General features: G+C 42.2%; 1 protein-coding gene across 2 annotated transcripts in view; it reads right to left on the reverse strand.

Moving 5' to 3' along the window:
• Window positions 1–19,701, reverse strand: part of PARVB (parvin beta) — a 51,571-nt gene that overhangs the window by 19,251 nt on the left and 12,619 nt on the right. The window contains exons 1-5 of one of the 2 annotated variants that reach the window (XM_041464328.1): window positions 14,608–14,726; window positions 12,147–12,236; window positions 10,226–10,296; window positions 3,560–3,662; window positions 115–255 (exon numbers count right to left, since the gene is read on the reverse strand). In XM_041464328.1, coding sequence (XP_041320262.1) covers window positions 115–255; window positions 3,560–3,662; window positions 10,226–10,296; window positions 12,147–12,236; window positions 14,608–14,644 — 442 coding nt within the window. In that variant the 5' untranslated portion in view covers window positions 14,645–14,726. Of the gene's footprint in view, window positions 1–114; window positions 256–3,559; window positions 3,663–10,225; window positions 10,297–12,146; window positions 12,237–14,607; window positions 14,727–19,701 lie in introns of those variants that run through there. The other variant, XM_041464327.1, reaches the window with a different exon arrangement.

Below are 19,701 nucleotides of genomic sequence, written 5' to 3' on the forward strand. Positions count from 1 at the left end.
GACTCAATCACTTGCTTTTCATTGCACTGGAGGATACTGGGGAAAAATGCTCTTAGCAGACTTCCTAAGTGATAACACACTTACTGAGACAGAAAATATAATAAAAGTCCTTACAGTCAACATTCCACTTGATTGTCCAGCCATGGGGTCGGAGTAAATCATGGACAGCTTCCAAGACCGTCTGCAACTTCTGCTTCTGACCAATTTCAGATTGTGTCACCTCTGCCACATTCAGTTTACGGTCAGCCAATTTTTCTGCATTTGAAAAACAAACAAAATAAATAAATAAAAAGGACAGACAAAACCAGATTATACTGTGTGGAAATAAGCACAGACCACTGGAGTCCACTAGACTCCAGACTAGTCCAACTTTTCTAAGAGAATTACTTTCCTTGGAAGGAAAAATAGCTGAAAGTAAAACTTTCACAAGAGTATGTCAATTCCAATAAAAATGTGACAAAACTGGTAAAGTCTGGCTGAACATGCTCATCAACCAGGTGCCAAAATATGTAACAACTTTCAGCTAGACATCAAGCTAGCAGCAATATTAATTATACCTCCCAATTTCTTTCACTGCAGAAAAGCATTTGGCACAACACAGCCTTCACTGCACAAGGAATCTGCACAGGTGTAAAGGACTTTTTTAAAGCTGATTTAGGACAATAAATGGGAAATATTTTGTGTGAACATTTACTTCAGCTTGACAAGCTTTATTTCAAGTCAGCTGAAGGTATGAGTTTAAGCTAAAGCACATTTTGCATCCTCAAACCCTCAAGACTCATATGTCCCAGGATTAGCTCAGTAGAACTAATTTAAAAAGTAAGTTGGTACAATCTTGTCATGTTGTTGACATTGTCACATCATAGTTGATTACATCCAAAATGAAATAAAGCATGAGAATGTGCAAAATTCCATTACTAAAATTTCAGTTCTGCTTATGTAATATAACTATTTGTCACCAAAGTCACAGACAACTCATTCTTCTTTTCCTCTGTGTTGTGGCCCTTGCAAAAGAGACAGGAGCTAAAATTCTAAAACAAAGAAAAACCAGGCAGCTGAGGAAGGTGGGGTAGAGTCCTCCAGCCATCAGAGCAATGGGAACAGCTGATATCTGTTCTCCCTCCACACCCATAAAAAAATGTGGCCAAACTCACTGTGCTGATCTGTCCAGGACATCAGGACTGGTTGGCCATATTCCAATTATATACTATTCCACTCTCTAAAACAGAAAACATACTTCACCAAAACTGTTTCCAGAAAATGAGATTCTAAAGAATCTGAAGACTCTTTCAGAAATACTTCAGAGTTGTCAAAATTCCTCTTTTTCCTATAATGGAGATATTTCTGCTCTCAGGTTCAAGAGTATGCTTCTTCTGGATGTTTTATCTAGCTGAAGATTTTTTTTTTAATTTTTTTTTTAGTGGCAGCAATACAAAAGTACTCTAGTAACCCAAAGAGAAAAGACTTGGAGGTTATCAACTAACAAATACTTTGAACATCTTGACTGTTTCTAGCAATCTAAAGTAGGGATTTTTAAAATCAATATTATTTTATCAAGATTATCAAAACAAGCAAAATAATTTTTCAGTCACATGTTAGGGCTTCTGCCTGTTCTCAGTCCAGGTTACCTATCAGTCAGCAAACAAATCTATTTCCTTTCACACCAACATTGTGTGTACCAGGCCATTCCATCTTCTGTGAGTGGCACTGCTTGCACCTTGATAAAATTAACTAAACAAGGGGCTCCACCTCCATCAGTCATTTACTAGTATCTTGCTTCAAACCACTTCAGCATAAGCCCAGTAACAAACTGTTGTCTTTCACCCTTTTTTGGGGGGGCCTGGCTATCAAGACAAAACACCTCTCACTCAAAAGGAATGGTTAACTACTACTTAAAATTTAATGACCACACATTGTTAGTTTTTCCAGGAAGGTGAAGGAAGGAACAAAGACACTGCTGAAGAACAGCACAAGACTGGGGCTGAGACATGCTAGCTCCAGGTCAGGGGAGATACCTCTGCTCTCCAGCCAGGGGTCCAAAATGAAGGAAATGAGTAAAAGCTCAGTGCAGTAAAAGATCTCTGGCTGCAAGATGTCCAGGTCCATCTTTCCTCCTGTCAGATATGCTAAGTCTGACTGATCTACACAGAGAACCATAGAACCATTTGGAAGGCTGGAAAAAACATCCCAGCACTAACCCAGCACTGCCAAGTCCACCACTACACCACATCCCCAAGTGCAAGACCTGCATGATTTCTGAACACCTCCAGGGATGGTAACTTCAACACCATCCTGGGTAGCCTGTGCCAAGGCTTAACCACCCTTTCAGTGCAAAAATTTTCCCAATATCCAGCCTGAACCTCCCCTGGCACAGCTTGAGACTGTTTCATCCTGTTCCCTGAGAGCAGAGCCCAACCTTCTCCAGCTGTCCCCTCCTGTCAGGGAGTTGTGCAGAGCCAGAAGGTCCCCCCTGAGCCTCCTTTTCTGCAGGCTGAGGCCCCTCAGCTCCCTCAGTCTCTCCTGATGCTCCAGCCCCTTCCCCAGCTCCACAGAGTTATGAAGAACAACTGGATTCAAGCAAATACTTCCCAGTTAAAATTACCTGTTTACCTGCTGATCCATACAACATTTGGAGGCTCTTGGCTGCAGGCTAACCCAGAAGTGCTGAAAGTACTCTTGCTTCATTCCTTCAGTTATTATTTTTGGGGAGTTTCAACTGCACACAAAGCTAATTGTCATTAACTAATTTTAAAAGCTTGTGGATGTACATCAAAACACCTCACATTTAAGGGGCCTGTGCAGAAAATCCAGCAACCAGTGGAACCAGGAGCACTAGGTCCTTCTGCCCCACTGCGACACACACACTCCCCATAGCCCAGCCCACTCCTGAAAACACATCAGAAGTGAGCGGAAATCAGTCTGGCTAAGAAAAAGTGTGGATTTACATGGTACTGGAAGCCTCAAGCCTCTTTATTTTCTACAAGCATCCCCATAAATCACTGGATTATTCTGAGTCTTCTCCACTGTGCTTCCTGCATCAACACACACGTTGCAAAGATGGAAGGGGACTTCAAAATCCCAAATTCTCAACAGAGTGTATCCTCTCACTTGTCATTCACACAGAAGTGCACATTTTGAGCACATGTGTGCTGCCATGCATTATCTTTTTCTCTTTTCCCCCCAAAAAATAATACTTTTAATCAGGACCTCAAAACAGCTCTCAGCCCAAAAGCTTTCAAAAGCAAAATAAACCGACAAAATTTTGGACCACACGGCTTCTGCTTGGCATCACAAACACAAATCTCTTCACTCCTTTTCTACCCCACATTTCAGCTGCCTGGACTACAGTTAGTCCATGAAACAGATTCCTAGGAATTATCTGTATTTCCTCCCCTTTCAGCAGACAGCCTGAGGAGAACAGATGGAGAAGCTGAGGCAGCTTTCAGTGACATCAACCATCTCGCCGAGATGTTCAGTAGCTGCACAGTCTGCAGCTTTGGGAGAGGTTAATTTTGGGCCCTCCCAGTCTTTGGGGTCACCTTCTCTGATGGAGACTCACCCAGCAGCTTTTGCAGCACCTGCCCATCATAAAGATCCTCTTCAAGCTGTTTGACAATGATTCTCTCCTCCACCAGCACATCATTAATCCAGTCAATTAGAACCTGCAAGCACAGAAAAAGGAGGCAAATATCTAAAACCAACCAAAATACGTTCCTTTCATTCAAGGCAGTAATCAGGACTATAAAACAAATGAACTGCAAGCATATTTATGTATTTCCAATTTGCAGAGATGAGACCTGAATTAAAAATATATATACATAATAAAAGCATCCGATTGTCCCCTACTGCTTTTAATTCAGGTCTTGACAATAGGACAAGGCATTTTATCCTCAGCTACTGCAGAATACAAAAGTCCAGAATTAAAATCTTGGTCAAATGGTCTGAAAATAATTTTACCATTTTAACAGTTCCCATATACTGACTACCATAACTACGAAAATCATTCAGTCACCTGTAAAACTGGAATGAGCATAAAGAATCTTTAAAAAGAAAAGGAACTGAGCTAAGTTTCCCAGGTGCCAAAGACAATTATTTCTGAACAGTTACAGGAAAACAAGCCTTGACTGTTTGAAGCTGGTAATTTATTACTTGGAAATTTAAATTATTTTCACAAAAATAACACAGTTCTGTGGAAAGAGACACAACATTAGCTCCTGCTACTTCCTAGGTTCCATAAGATAAGAGTATCGCCAATCACAGACATGAAAAATCCATTGATTAGAGCCACCTGAAACAATAAGCTTCATTTAAAGATTCTGTAATCTTTAATTTGCATCACACAAAGTTGGAGATTCTTTAAATTCACTTTCTGATTAAACCCCATATTTCTGGCTCTTCTTGGCAGTTGTGATGGCTAACAACATCCTGGGATTTTATTATCCAAGAGATCGTAAAAAAAAAGCAAATAAAATATATGCAGGCTTGCAGTGGAAAACACCCACCCTGGGAATCCTAGGGAACAAGAGCATTTGAATATGTTGGGCACAAGGACATTCAGCCTGGCTGCTGATGTTCACTCAACCTAAAAACCCCAAATAAATCTGGCTAGGCTTAGTGACTGTGAAAAGGTTTACAACCCAAACGTGAAATACTAATGCTTCATGTACCTCTAATCCATGTCTTTAGTACTTCCAAAGCATGCTGAAAATACACACAGCTGAAAGTCAGCTCTAAAAATAGGGGCAGTGTCTAAGTGGCAAGCTTTAGCTGAGTGATTTGGCAAGTACTCAGTCCATGAAAAGCAAGGATCAGCATCAATGCTCACCTAGGTAAATCACCTTTGCCCTCTAAGCTGTCCAGAAGTATTAAAACCTCAATAATAAAAATTACTCTTCCAAAGACCTGTCTTTGAAAATAAAGGTTTTCTGGTAAGTTATTCACTATTCAATATCAGCAACTTGTGTCAGAAGTGATCTTCTCTCACACAAGTACAAGAGGGGAGGTGAGTGAAGATATATGGATACAAAAGGATGAGATCAGCAGCAGCATCATCACCCCACTGCTCCCCTGGGACAAGTCAGCAAAGGATCACCACAGCTGGAAGCCAATGAGAAGCACAATACTATCTTTCACCTCAAAAACTTCACCAGTTATACAGAAAAATCAGTCCTAGATAACAAGATATCATCTAGAAAGAGATTTTTTTAAAGGTGACTGCCTAATTCCATAATTACACAAGCTTGAAACAAGCTTGTATAATTATGAAACAATGGACACCCATTAAAAAAAAATCAACTGAAGAAACCAAAACCATAAAAGGTTTAGGTCTTCTGTGAGATTTACAGAACAGACTTTCAAAAATTATCTGAAGCTCAGCCGAAGATATTTAATAATCAGATCCCATTACAGACCTTATGAGAAGAGGCTGGATTTCAAGAAGCCCTCAAAAGCTTTGTTAAAGGAAGTCTCAGGATGCTCAACTATTTGAAACCATTAATAAACATTTTATTTTGTTTGTCCTGTTCTGAATGGTATTGAAGTCAGAATCTAGAAAATGCCAAGGAATTATAAATAGAAGATCAAAATGTAAGATCCAACATCCCATTTCCAAGAGTGCAGATACACAGGAATCACAGTACAGGGTCTTAAAAAGGGAAAACACATACACTATGTGCTAATTAAATGTTTCACAAAAATTTAGCACTGAAAAACTTTAAGTAAAAAGCCTACAAAAAAGACAAAATAGGTCTAGCCTTAATTATTTTAACAGTTTAGTACCCCAATCAAAGAAAAATATCCCAAAGAACATTCTAACTTCTCTACTATTCAGACTACAACTTCAGCGCCACTAGAAAAAATGAGTTTGCAAAGGAAAAAAAAAAAAATCCAGGTGTTTTTTTTCAACAGCTGTTGAAGACTATAAAGTAATGCAATGAAAAAAATCTCAAGCCTTTCTTGATTGTGTCTTAATTAGAAACCTGGAAAAATTTTGCAGCAGAGATTTTTTTCTTTTTCACTTTTACAGAGGAAACACCACATTGCTTATTTGGAACGATGAAGGTGCAGAAATAGTTTCTGACTGCTCACAGAACATCAGCTCTCTCCAGTTCTTTGTGATTTCTCCTTCATAAAAATGCAGAAGCAGCAAATAATAAATAACCTGAATGTCTCGAAATTTTAACAGCCTCACTCAGGCATGTTGGTGCTTGGTGGGAAGCAGACAAGAGCTTCTCCTACATGTGAAAAGATGCTTAACCTCAATGTGTCTGGATATCACACTCCTCTACCCATTCCTTCCTTCCTGTGCTTGCACTTCATACAGCTCAATATTACATTTTGGGCTCATAAAAAGCTGCTTTTCTATAGCCTTCCACAATATTTGGGGTTAGTAGCGTGGTTTTAAAATTTTAATATGATATTCTGATGTCCTCACAACTGTGCCTGACATTTCCTGTACCTCTGCACTCATCTAAGGCACTTTTGAACTGGGCCAATCCTCAGACACATGCACTTGCCTGTAGCTCAGCCGGCGAAATCCCCTCCCCTGCCTGGGGGAGTAGAGAAACTCAGGCAGCAGCTCAGCACTTGTAGCTGTAAATATTCAGAGTTCAAGGGGATAAGGACCCCACAGTCACCACTGGACAGTAGTGGAAAAAATGCAAAACAACAACAGTGGGAAAACAGGAAGCCCAGCCACCAAAAACAGCACAGAAAGAAAACCCTGGCTTCAATGACCCACTTCCCCTCAGCTTCTAGGGATATTAGGGAGCAGATATCAAAAGTATGAAACTGGCTTCAGGGCTGAACACAAAAATTAGTAGCAAAAATTCATATTCAGGCCTCGTGGCATCCTGTAAGCAAGGGGAAAGCTTCTTCTTGCCAAAAGCAGATCACAGAGCATTTAGGGAGCTCAGTTTCATCTGGTCACACATGACAAACCATGTCAAAGGACAGTGGCCTTATTTTGGTTCTCTTCACCTCAGTAAATCTAAAAAAAGCCATAAAACCAGAGATGGGAAAAGTCAGTATCTTCCAGGACAGTGAGTATTTTACTACAAATAAAAATGTTTACTCTTTTCAGACAGTGTCCAGAGCAGCAGTGTTTGGGTCTGTATAAAGTTTAGATGAGTCTTTTAAAGGCTAGAAGTTGTTGCAGTTATAAGTCAATCTTACAGAAAGCTTTGCAGGGAGAAAACCACCTTACAACTGTGGCTTGCTGCCTGTGATCAAGGCACTTTCAGACAGGACCCAACTCTTGCAAGCTGATGTTCTAAAATTTTGCATTCAATTAGCAGAAGCTCGCTCATATTTTTCCTGCTGAAATACAGAAAATGAGTAAATATTGGACAACAAGTAAAAGAAGCTCACATATTTCAGACACTAAAAATAGAGCATGTTGTGAATGCAATATTTATACACACATATAAATAATAGCAGTAACTCATCTTTCTTTCCCTGATCTGAATTTTCAGCTTTAGGTCTGTTCAATCACCTACCAAATTTTCATTACACACAGGGCAAATGAAGTGAGTTAAAAAAAGCTGCTGGCCAGAGAGGGAACTTTGTTGAACACTTCATACTGACAAATTGTGACTATTTTTAGAAAACTGTCCATGGTGATAGCATACAACACTTACAGGCATAATGGTTTTCATATGTGCAAGAAGACTTAAAGCAGGTATTTTCAAATCCCCAAGTAAGCAGCCTTCAACAAGGAGATTCTCTGTATATTTGCTTCACTATGAGAGAGGAATGAGGCTTTTTGTTGTGTTTTTCATCTGCTGATCTCTGTATTACCACAATGCTGCACAGTCTGTCCCTCTAGAGTTATAAAGGCTCTGTCAAAATCACTTCCAAATGCCCAATCCACATTGCATGTAATTCCTATGGCATGAGGTTAGCAGAAATTAAACCAACATTTGGTGGAGACAAAGAGGTACTAAAGCAGCGTCAGCAGCAGATATTTCTGCTGCTTCTTTGCACTGAGATCCATTTACCCCACTGCATTCAACTGGCAGGACAGAAACACATCTAACTCTCGTGCTGAAAGAGATCTGGGCTGACCGCAATGAAATTGAGTCCCACTGGCAGCTTTGAAAAGGCACCAGGATCTGCTGCTGCTATTGGCACATTCCTGTCTGAGGGGAAAGAGAAAGAAGGAACCACTTGGAACTATAAAAACCTCCATCTATTCAAGTTCCCACTCCTCACTAGTCCATGGAGAGCTTTCCTTTCAGGCTCTGCAGGGCAGACACTTTTCTGCTGGCTGGGTTTCTAAAGAACAGCAATTCTCGTCCAGCACTGGGGCTCTGGAAAATGCCATTAACCACCAAAGAACAGAAAACAATGAATAAATTACTCTCTTTTTTTGCATTATCCAAACTCTATAGTATAAAGCAAGTTTTGCCAGCATAATTCAAACCTCCCCTTGGCTTACAGACTGACACCAACACAGTGTTAATTCACACCAGTACTGCTGAATCTCTGTAAAAACTCTAACAGCTGAGAGGTATGCAAGTTTTAGCAATTACCCAAATTAAACAGGCACTCTACAAAACACGTCTCTCCTTCGGGGATGATCCCAAGGAAAAAATCTCCAGTTCCATGCTGGCTCCCTGCACCAGGTGATGCCATTCCATTGGAACCTCTCTCCTTGTGCAAATGTGAACTGGCCTAGTGACCCTGAACCTGATTCTGCAATGCACTCAAACATTATCCTCAAGCATTGTTCTTGCCCTGGTTTTCATTCCTCCTGGAGGTTTTCAGATTTTTAATCCGAAAAAAACCCCAAACCTTGCTGGACTACAGCATCTAGGGAAGACTCACTCATATTAACCTCAGCAGGAAAATTCATAATTTAAAAGCAATTGCAGTCTCCTTATCAAGTCTCCTGAATCACAGAGTACATCTGGTTCCTCCACTGCAATGACTCTTGTTCAGCTGATAATATCTGCTGCACTAGCAGAGAAACCACATTACATTCCGAGATGGTGATGCAAGACCACTGCACCTTTAAGATTATTAATGGATTCAGGTGCTAACAAAGAAAGAATGTTCAGTCACTTAATTTAAAACCACAACATACTCCCAGTGAATTAGAATAACAGAAATTTGAGCACAGCTCCTTGCTAAACTCAGACTGATGTGGTTTTGTGATGCTAAACACATTACTGCAGTGGTAATAACAGATCACTGAGCTTGTCTTAAAGATGTATCAGGTAAGCAGTTTGCTGAGGCATTTGCTGAAGCAGTTGACTTTGGGGAAGCACCCAGGGTGTGTGCAGCCAGGGTGCACCAGGTTTCCAGCAGGGAATATGCCCAAGCTCAGCCCCCTCTCAGGAAATTATATACACTATCCAAAGTTTTCATAGCCACACAGATATAGCTGGATTGTCATTTCCATCAAAGTCATTTTTACAATTATTTTAAAGAAATGAAGCAAAAGTGGTGTAACACCAAAACAATACTTTTTTGAAAGAGATCTCACTTGTTCAAGCTCACCATCCTTTCTCTTCATGCTCAAGCTAGTATAGTGTTAACCCCAACAACTTTCTGCATAGAAAAGACTCTCCTAAACATGAGTCCTTCAAGAGCAAGCTCTCTGTCATGCCAGGCAGGAACCATGGGCACTGCTGAGCCAGGAAGTCTCATGTATCAGCACGTCTGGGCACACTGTATCAACACCTAGGGCAGTTGTGTCCAGCGATGAGACAGACTCAGAACCACCATCCCTGACCCAGCACACAGGTAAACTGAGGGCAGAATGCAGGGCAAGAAGAACCTCAGTTCCAACTTTCCCAGGACACAAGAAGTGCCTTCCTTGTCCCCTAACATTTCAGTCCTACTCTTTCTTCTCCTGTAACCTCACTAATGCTTTGCAAAGCTCCTTCCCAGCTTTCAGAAACAGAAGGTACCTATATTTTATGCATAGGGACTGCAGACAGACTCAAGCCAAGGAGTGATCCTTGCTGTCATCATCACAAAGACAGAAATGGACAGTGGAACTTAATTCTGTGACTTCATGGGCACCTGACATTCAGCCTTTCCTTGTCCCTCTCATTGTTACTTTTAGCCTTACCTTGTTGTTGACCTTGCTCTCAGTTTCCACAGCTACATTCCAGTAACAAGTTGCCATTCATCAACCGTGCTCTTGGGTGACCAGCTTACAAATTACTCCAGCTCACTAGTTAAAGGTTTGAAGCAGGACCAAAGTCTGATTTCCTACCTTGATCAGCTCCTTGAACTTGGGGTCTTCTTTTGAATTAGGATCAATCATAGTGCGTTCCTCATTCTCCTCTGTTCAAGTAAGAGGGGAAACCTTAGTGAGATCCACTTCAAATGTGCACTGCTGAAACTGCAACAATTCCACACCATGAAGGGGCTCGTCAGCTGACCGAGAAATGGCAGTGCCTACTCATCCTCTTAGCCAGGGGATGTCCAATGACCCCAGTGTCAGGCAGTTTTAGAGACACACAGAAAGACAGCACAGCCCCACTTCCCTAAACCAGGATTGTCTTCCCTGACCTTCCCCTGCTCTAGCCCTGCCCTATGCAGAATGCTTCAGGAAAATCCCTGTCCTCACGTGGGGCACATTGATAGTAACACAACAAAAACCACAGTGAACTACTTTTCTCCTTCTCCTCAGTTTGAATTTAACTCCTAATTGAAAACACCTGTCCCAAATTGCAGCACCTGGGAGAACAGAATGAGCTAAATGCACTACACTAGTGCATTAAGTTATCAGTGCAGCTGCTGAGATTTGGGCTGAGAGTTTGTGCCTCCACCCTCTTGTTCCCCAAAACTTGGTCACATAAGTACTCCTGAGTGCAGAAACTCCTCAGCCTTTGATTAAGCTTATGAAATAAAATTACCCCACTTTGTATCAGCTGTGCTGGTGCATGGGGGAAGAACATAAAATAGATTTCACATGTATAAAGTCTTCTATTTCTTCTGCTGATGAGATGTGTGAGAAGTGCTCTCTAATGGCCAGAAGGCAGGCCATATACAATCCAATTTTCCTATTGCTTTCTTTCTTCCTATCGGGACAACAAAGTTTTGGTATCACCCTTGGTCAGGCCATTGTGACACTGCTCAGCGAACCCCTAAAACCTGGCAGTGACCAGTCTACAGTGACTTCCCACTGCAGAGCCAGACCTTGCTGCTGTCAGATGGGAAACATGACACATCCTGGACACAAGACTGACTACACAGTATTTAGTAACCAGTATCTGACTGGTTACTGTAGACCTCACCCCCACATTTTGGGGTCAGTGTTTTCCAGGGCTCTTCATTTTTATCAAAAAATAAGACCACGCTACCTAAACACACTTGAAAAATTTTCACAAACCAATGAATAAAACATGAATTTTTTGCTGCCTTTTTTCCCACCCCATTCCTTTACTTCCTCATTACTGCCTAGGGTGAGTCAGGCAGTCTATCATAAGGAAGTGACACCCACTACACACCCAAAACATTAACCCTGAACAGGACTTTACCAACAACAGAACATGACATACCACAAAACTCGTGGTGATCATGTCTTTGCAGGATAGGCCTGCATCTTCTAAAGACATACCCAGCTTTAATGGTATCCAGAAGAAATCACTGGAGACACTCCTGGTCCAGACATATCAACACAGACCAACACTTCACCCACATCTTAGGAAAGAAGTTCTTTGCATTTCCTACTACTCTCCTAATCAGAAAATTCCAATTAATAACACTTTCTCAGCTTAATTTACTATTTTGTTATTTATCCTGATGTTCGATTTACTCTTTCACAATTAGCTTGCTTCAAATAATTGTGTAGATTAAGAGACATGTGGCCAGGAAAGACAAAAGTCATTTATTTCAACAAGTTTTAACACTTTTTGCTATTAAATTATGCTGTTTCTCTTGTAGGGACTCAGAGTGAGGGAATGGGGATGGACATGGGAGAGAGTCCATAAACTACCTCGCTTGGCACTGCTTTTCAAACTCCATTTAGCCTTTTTAATTTCTAGTCTACAAGTAACATGCAGCCTTTTTCAACTGTCACTTCCAATCCTCTCAGCTCCAACAGGACAATCTGCATTCAGCACTGAAGCAATGATGTGGGGGCCACAGTGGCCCCCTTCCCAAACCATCCCTGCAGCACAAAACTTTACCTAATAGTGTGTCTTCTGGATGGATGTCCACAGTGCTTGGGTTCATTGGGGCATTGATGGCATTTTTACCTTCCTCTTGGAGGTCACTCACTGGGTGGAAGAAAAAAAAACAACAGAAGGAGTGTAATAAATGCAGAGTTGGTGTATACATAGGGGTTGGGGACAGTTCACAATAACACAACATCTGCTAGATCCATTTCAGAACAGGACCACAGTTTATGGCATGAAGAACTGCAGCCACAGTGGAAAACAAAATCCAAGTAACATCCTTTTATAGCTTCCTATTAAACAGAACTACCACAGAAGTGGCTGGAAACTTCTAGCAAGAAAACCAATTCTGTGGTAAGAACAAGCTCGGAGTGCTCGGTTTTCCAGAAGGAAGGGGTGTGAGCTTTGCCTGCAAGATGGCCCCACCCTAGAGCAGACATCAAATTGTAAAAACAAACCCCTTTTCTTACAGCACGACCACTTATCACCACCCTTTCCAGCTGCAGAACATGCAGCTACTAGCCTTGTTAAATCCTCAGAGAATCCCAGGCAGACCCACCAAATAGAGATGAAAATGTATTTAATTCCAGTGCTGCCACTAGATAAAATAGATGTGCCATGATCTGGTGAACACAAATTGGAATTTTTTTACTTCAAGCTGTCCTAAACTTATAACTCTCATTGGGAAGCTCAGTAAATAAAATTGATATTAAAATACTTCCCTGCATCCTGCCATTAGGAAGGAACTAAAATTGAGGACAAACACTGAATCATTCTTCAGTATTTTCCCAGAGCTTGTCAGTAAGAAAAGCACCAGCACTGCTGTAACACTTTAACACCCTCCAAGGCACATCTCCCCTTAAACTCAGATGACATTAATTACAAGGCATGAAACCACAACAGCCCCATATTTTCAGTGACAGTTCTGCATAAGCATGAACTAAAATGACTTGCAGCAGCATTTGTGGTAGTGTAGTCTCCTTTGGGAGGGGTCCCACACTCTTTTCAGGGAAAGCAAGGACTTTGAAATAAATAAGGTTTGCTGGCAAACTTTTCTCAGGAAAGAAAAGGAGGAACAGTTAAATAATGGTCACAGTACCCCTGCAAGTTCTCCCCTTCAAGAGCAGCCATTATTCCCCTTTCCTACTGAAAAAGCATTCCACAGGCTTGACATTAGCATGCAGTCTGTGAAGGTTACAAAACCCTGGATCAGGACTTGCTGTTTTCCTGCCCCGTAGAAGTGGAAAAGACAGAGATCCTACTGCCACAGAGGAAGACAGGGAAGAAGAATACACTGCAATCCCCACTCCTTCCTTCACAGAAAATTCAAACAGGTGCTTAAACAAGTTCTCACATTTCTTAATTGCAGTCTCAAGAGGATACTTAATTCTGGTTAACAGCATGGTACTGAGCACCACTGAAATTCTCATTATGGAATGCAAGCAACAAACCCCATTCTTGTATTTTGTGACGTGATGGTTTATGCCCCACGGTTCCCCACTGCAAACAGAACACAACATCCTCAGGCCAAGATTTCCCCTCCTGAATAAAGATGGTGGTACAGAAATTCTTAAGTTCCCCTTTTCAGCATTCCTTCTCATTTTCTTGAAAAAGTCCACAAACAAAAAAGTCAGGGAGCAAGAAGGCCTCATACAACAGATCACACCAGCTCTAACAACGCGCCTTACCCAGCCCTGTTTGCATTATTCCCAACTGGATCTTTCTCACCCCAACAACTCCTACGTTGTGATGCTGCCAGGAGGCACAAGACAATTCATGTGAAAGGCAATTCATGTGAAAACTGAAGTTTGATTTTTAAAACCTGCTAGACTATAAGTGTCCAAACTTCAATTAAGTCAGACTTATTTAGGAACTATGAGCCTTATTTCTAGATGCAGCACTCCTCATTACCACAACAGTGCTGTCATTCTGGAAATGCCAAGTGTTCAGTGAGTTCAGGCCATCACTGTTCCCAGTGCTCTGCAAAAGCAGAGGAGAGCTGCTAAGTTCCTCTGGGCAGTGAATGCATGGCACAGTGTATGTATATGAAGAAAAATGATGCATACATTTCAAGCCAGAATACTTCTAAGTGCAGCTAAACTAGATTTATTCCCAAAAGTTCAAATAAGGTGATGCACTTACGCTTTCATTTTAATATAAAAATTATCTCCGCTCTTTCTAATGAAAACATCTAGTTTCTGAGCAATTTACTAAAATGGAAGAAAACATTAATGCAAATGTGTGTATTAAGCCCCCATCCCTCATGACATGAAGAACCACACAAAACCTTCATACTTGTCTTCAGACTGTGTGCAGCTGTGCCAGATCCCATGCGACCAAAACATCCTCTTTCACCTCTGCCAGCAAAGCAAGGCTCTGCTAACAGAAAGCTTCCCAAAGCTGCCTCCCAGGGAGAGCCCAGCACACCAGGTCCTCATGAAGAGATTCCTTCCACAGAGGAAGTGTTTCCTACCTCCTTTTTTGCGCCTCCTGCACAGCAGTCCGGCCATCCTGGCCCCAGCAGCAAGGACAGGTCACAGACAGAGCCCATGGGATGTCTGAATGCTGACAGAGTGTCAGCAACTGGATAAGACACTGCCACCTCCAGACTGCCAAATGCCCCTAATTTGGGCACGGTGACATGGGAGAAGGCACTAAGATCAGCTCCCAGCTGCCAGGGACAGGGGCCAGGAGGGAGGACACAGCACTTGGCCATGGTCCCAGCCAGAAATCCCTCCCTGTCCCAAGAGAGCCCAGCACCTGCCTTGGCCCACCCTGGCTGCCTAAGGGCAGGCACCTAGGGATAATGTTTGCTGTGCATGGAGATTTCCAAGCAAGTCATCTGCACCTTCTGGTCAAGGCACATCTGGGTTTCCACAGCTTGCCCCAAGGGACACACAGGTTCCCAGAGGCAGCATGCAGACAGGCACCTGCACTCAGAAACACAAATTTTCCAGGGTATTCCCCACACATGCAACACTCCAGAAGCCTTTCACACTGCGCTGGAACAATGTTGAGGACTTTTTCCCTGCTCACGGCCTGCAGTATTCACTTATCACTGGTGAGCAAAGAAACAGAAGCAGGAAAGGAAACAGAGTCACAATGCTGGAAAGAAAAGAGAACCCACAAATGAGCAAGCTGAGGCAGTTAATAATCAGGATGGAGCAGCAGATACATTCCTGAGAACTCAACAGGTATTTTAATGCAAATTTACAACAAAGAATGGCTTTCAGCCCATGCCTTCACATACCAAAAGGTACTGTAGAAGATTATGGATATTAAAAGATTGGCAAGTACCAGCAGCAGTGGCTTTGCTATGAGGTTTATACCAGAGCTGTCCATGCAAGAGGCATTGACTGCAGAGCAGAGCTGTGCTTGCACAAGTTATAGTCATGATAGGTCCCACATGAGGTATTACTGCTCCTTGCCTGCCCAGTCACAGAGCTCCTTCTTTTCCCCTTCTCTTCCCCACAGGCAGCAGCTTCCCCTGTGGTCATGGCACAGGTCTTTTGCTCCCTACCCCATGCTAGTGTAAAACAGTAACTTTTTCTAAAACCTGATCATTCCATTTCAGAGACCAGTCACAGCAAACGTGCAGCACGAAGGGGTAGGACATTGAGAACAGGCTGAAGGAGCACAGCTTAGTCTAGGCTGGCTTTCAGCAAAAACCCTATGTTTTCCCCTAAACTAGAAATTTAAATTCACATGAAAAGGTCAATGCTCTAATGGTCCCCAGGAAAGCAGCTGGAAAGAAAAGAGAACCCACAAATGCTCTGTTTGCTCATTGTGGGCTCCTGGAAGCTCTGCAATATTGTTGACAACCTCCTGGCAGTATCAGTAGTCAACATGATTAAGTCACACTGGAAGCTGTGCTGGCCTTTCAAACAAATTAATAGAATGATCTGATCACACACACATGGAACACAGCACCAGATCTGTAAGCCAAGCAGGCTGTCTCAGACATGGGATTACAGGCAAGCTGCACATAGCACAAACAATTAGATACAGGAAGTTGGAAGTACCACCAGAGCTGTCAAGGATTTCTCAAAATCCAAGAGATGGCCTTTAAAGCAGGAGCACTATAAAAAGATGTCCCAGTTTTCTCCTTTTTAAAAGAAAGTCAACTGATATCAACAGCTTTCTACCTTCACTCTTAATTTTAGTGTAATTTTAAAAGGTAACAGCAGCAGCCCAGGTCACTTCAGTCTTTGCCATTCACAGCCTTATTATGAAAAAATTTGACCACAAGTCCCTGCATCTTACAAAAACAGACGGAAAATTCTACTTAATTTTAGCTCTAGTTATTTCTGACTGCAAGGCTAAATCCTACCCTGCAGAAAGCAGCAGCTGTTGTGACACCAATCCCAGTGTTCCTGTACTTCCCTTTGCATTCAGCCAGTGCCCAGCTGGCTCAGCAGCACTGCCTGACCACAACTTTTACATGATGCACTTCCATCTCATGATTCAATCCTAACTTTGGAAGCTATCAGGCTGCTTTTGAGGTCCTCGGATGATGATGGTCCCTGCAGATGATCTGTCCAGGTAACTTTGTCCTCCTCTCTGGTGGGAGTAACACACAGACAGCAAACTTGCAATGCCCAAGTAACTCAAACTGTACAGGAAGCTGCCTTCCTGCCCTCAAGTTCTTACTGCTTCCCAAGTTTCTTCCTTCTCACCAGAGACAAAACTGTGACCAGCTGCACTCTTTCAGACAGCAACTCACCTGTCTGCATTCATATCCTTATAGTCCAGATCACCATGTGCAAAATAGAAAGCCCATATTCAGGACCATTCTTGGCCCTTTGAGAGCAGCAACACAACCCTCATTCTCTCACATCTCAGAGGAGAACGTGGATACAGGGCAAACCTCCCTGGTTAAGCAGCAAACCCTCGCATAAAAGATAAGGTATCAGCTTGTTGCCCTCTTATTACAAAGGTTTCATACCCTCTTGGTGATTTCTCATGGGCAGCTCCTCACAGCACTGACTCCTTCTTCTCAGCACAGCCAACAAACTCTATCTAACTTCTCCACCAGCCAACCTACTCTTTTACAATACCCATCCTAATTGGATCTAGCTGTGGCCTATTAAGGGCAGGCATGTTCCTAATTCTTGATAATTAGCACAGCTGTAACTCCTTAGGGGTGAGATTACCTTCACCACTATCTCTATTTTCCTACATTCCACCCACCCACATCAGCTGGAGCTCCTGCTTTCCATGGGGGAGGTCAGACCAGAAGGCAACAAGTCCCTGAACACTGCAGTGCCAACCTCTTAATTTGCTCCTCTGCCTATCACAGATTAACACAGGCAGCCATGCCCACAACTACATTTCCACCTGACAGCCAAAACTCTTACAAAAAGTTGTCTTGAAACCTGCAAGTTTTCTAGGCCCATTTAACAAAAGGTAGTTTTGCTAAATCTTGTATTTTCTAAGAAAAACTTATAAACTGAAAGGTTTCAGAACCAGGCCCAAACATGCTGCTACACTGCACTCTTTTCTAGAGACAAACCACATACAGCTCAGACTACTGATCACTTCACATTTACAAAAGGCCCTGAGATCTTTTCATAGAGGCTGAAGGAGAAAGATAAAGTGGCCATTAACTATAATAGAGAATTAATAATTCCAGGCAGATCAAAGGCAAAGACTTGACCAAATGCACATAAAGGCACTGTATCAAGGGACTGCATTCAAAGCAGAACTGTGGTAATAAAACAGATTATTTATATACCTCAGCATGCAAGGCACTTGCAATGGCCAGACCCATAAAGAAATGGGAAGGTGTAAAAGAAAAGAGAAAAGCAAAGCCAAAGGCAACTTTTAGGAAAGGGCTGTAATAACGCTTTTGGTTTAGTTGCAAAGATCAGGCCACACTTGCTTAAATGGATGTGTTAAACTTTACACAGGTAAGTGGTCTATTCTGTGACTGCCAAAAGATCTCCCCTTTACTTTTGCCAAAGGTAAAACATGTATCTAGCATGAAAACAGCATATTCAACACTTGTGCCAGATGGGAACATTTATAAGAAATTTGGGCTTTGTTTTGTTTGCGTGGGTGAAATACTGCTTTTGTATTTTCACAAATTAGAAGATTCCTTTCTTTCTAGGAAGTTGTCTGAGGTGTGTGTGTGGAAAGAGGATTTCCATTTTTTTGGTGGTGTTATGTTGCTGCCTTCATCAGGCAGAGATCCCTTATGGCAAAGAGGCACTCAGACTTCATCTTGAGCCCAACCTGCCACTCACCCCTTCCTTTTACTGGTTCCGGAAGTCACATTATGTCACACAGTGGGGAAACTGTGCCTGAAAACTAGCCAGATAAGAAAGGGGGGAAAATATAAAGTTAATTTTCACCGTGTAGACACACAAACATTAATGCTGGACAAAATTAATGAAAAGAGCCAACAAAAAAACCCAACCAAACAAAAACATAACCAAAACCAACTAAAAAGCAAACAAACAAACAAAAAAGCCCACTCCACCCCCAGACAGCAGAAATACCAGTGTGGACAAGAATGATGTTTTAAAGTATTTGTAAAGTTACACTTAAAAAGATAATAGATGGACACCCTCAGGGATGCAGAGCAGATAGCTTCTACACTCCAGGAGATGCACTTGCTCTGTCCTGAACAGATTGCTTCAATCCCAAAGTTTTTTGACTGGGAAAAGCTAGGCAGGAATTAAAGCTAAAAAGAACCCTAAAAGCAGCCAGGGAAAGCTACACTCCTCCCCCTGCACCAAAGTTCTACTTGAAAATGGGGAAAATGTACTCTTTCAGCCTCTCCCAGATATAATTCCCTCCCAACACAGAAAGGGTCATTTCTCCCCACGAAGTAATGCTGGAGGGTTATGTTCTCCCAAGGACACTGCATGAGCACCAGAACAACTTCCAGCAGAAGGGGGAGTATGGAGCCAAATCTGACATATGAGAGCAGAGGGAAAGACAAAGTCTGGTAAGAAAAAAAAAAGGACTGAAAGAGATTTTGGTCTTGTGTCCACTCCCAGTAGAAAACCATCAAGGCATTTTCAATTTACTGCCATCCATTCTCCATGAAAAGCTGTGCTCTCCTAGGAAGTCCTTAGCACTCTCTCAGGCTTTGGTGTACTCCTACAACCAAAGCTGATGGCCACGAGCAGCTGAAGGAACAGCACCTTCATGTCTAGGAACTCAGTCCAAGATCCCAAATGAAGCAGGTTGGTTTCCACAAGATGCCAAGCACCAACAAAGCTCCTTTAGCCAAAAGCAACTTCAGAAACCAGAATCAACTCACTGCTTAAGGTATCCACATTTAATGGGTCCAGTGAAAACAAACCACCAAGGGAGAGACAGCAGAAGCTGTCAGAAGCAGAGCCAACAGCACTACTCTGGAATAGAGACACCCAACCCATTCATTCAACCCTTATCTTCTGCAAGAAGAAATCTGAACATATCTGGGAGAAAATGGCACTTCAGTTTACAGCCTCCTACAAGCTCTACCTCTGGATCCCACCTCCACATCTAACCCTGAAAACATTATCAAGCAGAACACTCGTCACTACTGCAGCTCAGGCTAGCACGTTTAACAAGT

This window comes from Pyrgilauda ruficollis, unplaced genomic scaffold, assembly GCF_017590135.1.
Source record: "Pyrgilauda ruficollis isolate IOZ18807 unplaced genomic scaffold, ASM1759013v1 scaffold179, whole genome shotgun sequence".
In the NCBI taxonomy this organism is placed as follows: domain Eukaryota; kingdom Metazoa; phylum Chordata; class Aves; order Passeriformes; family Passeridae; genus Pyrgilauda; species Pyrgilauda ruficollis.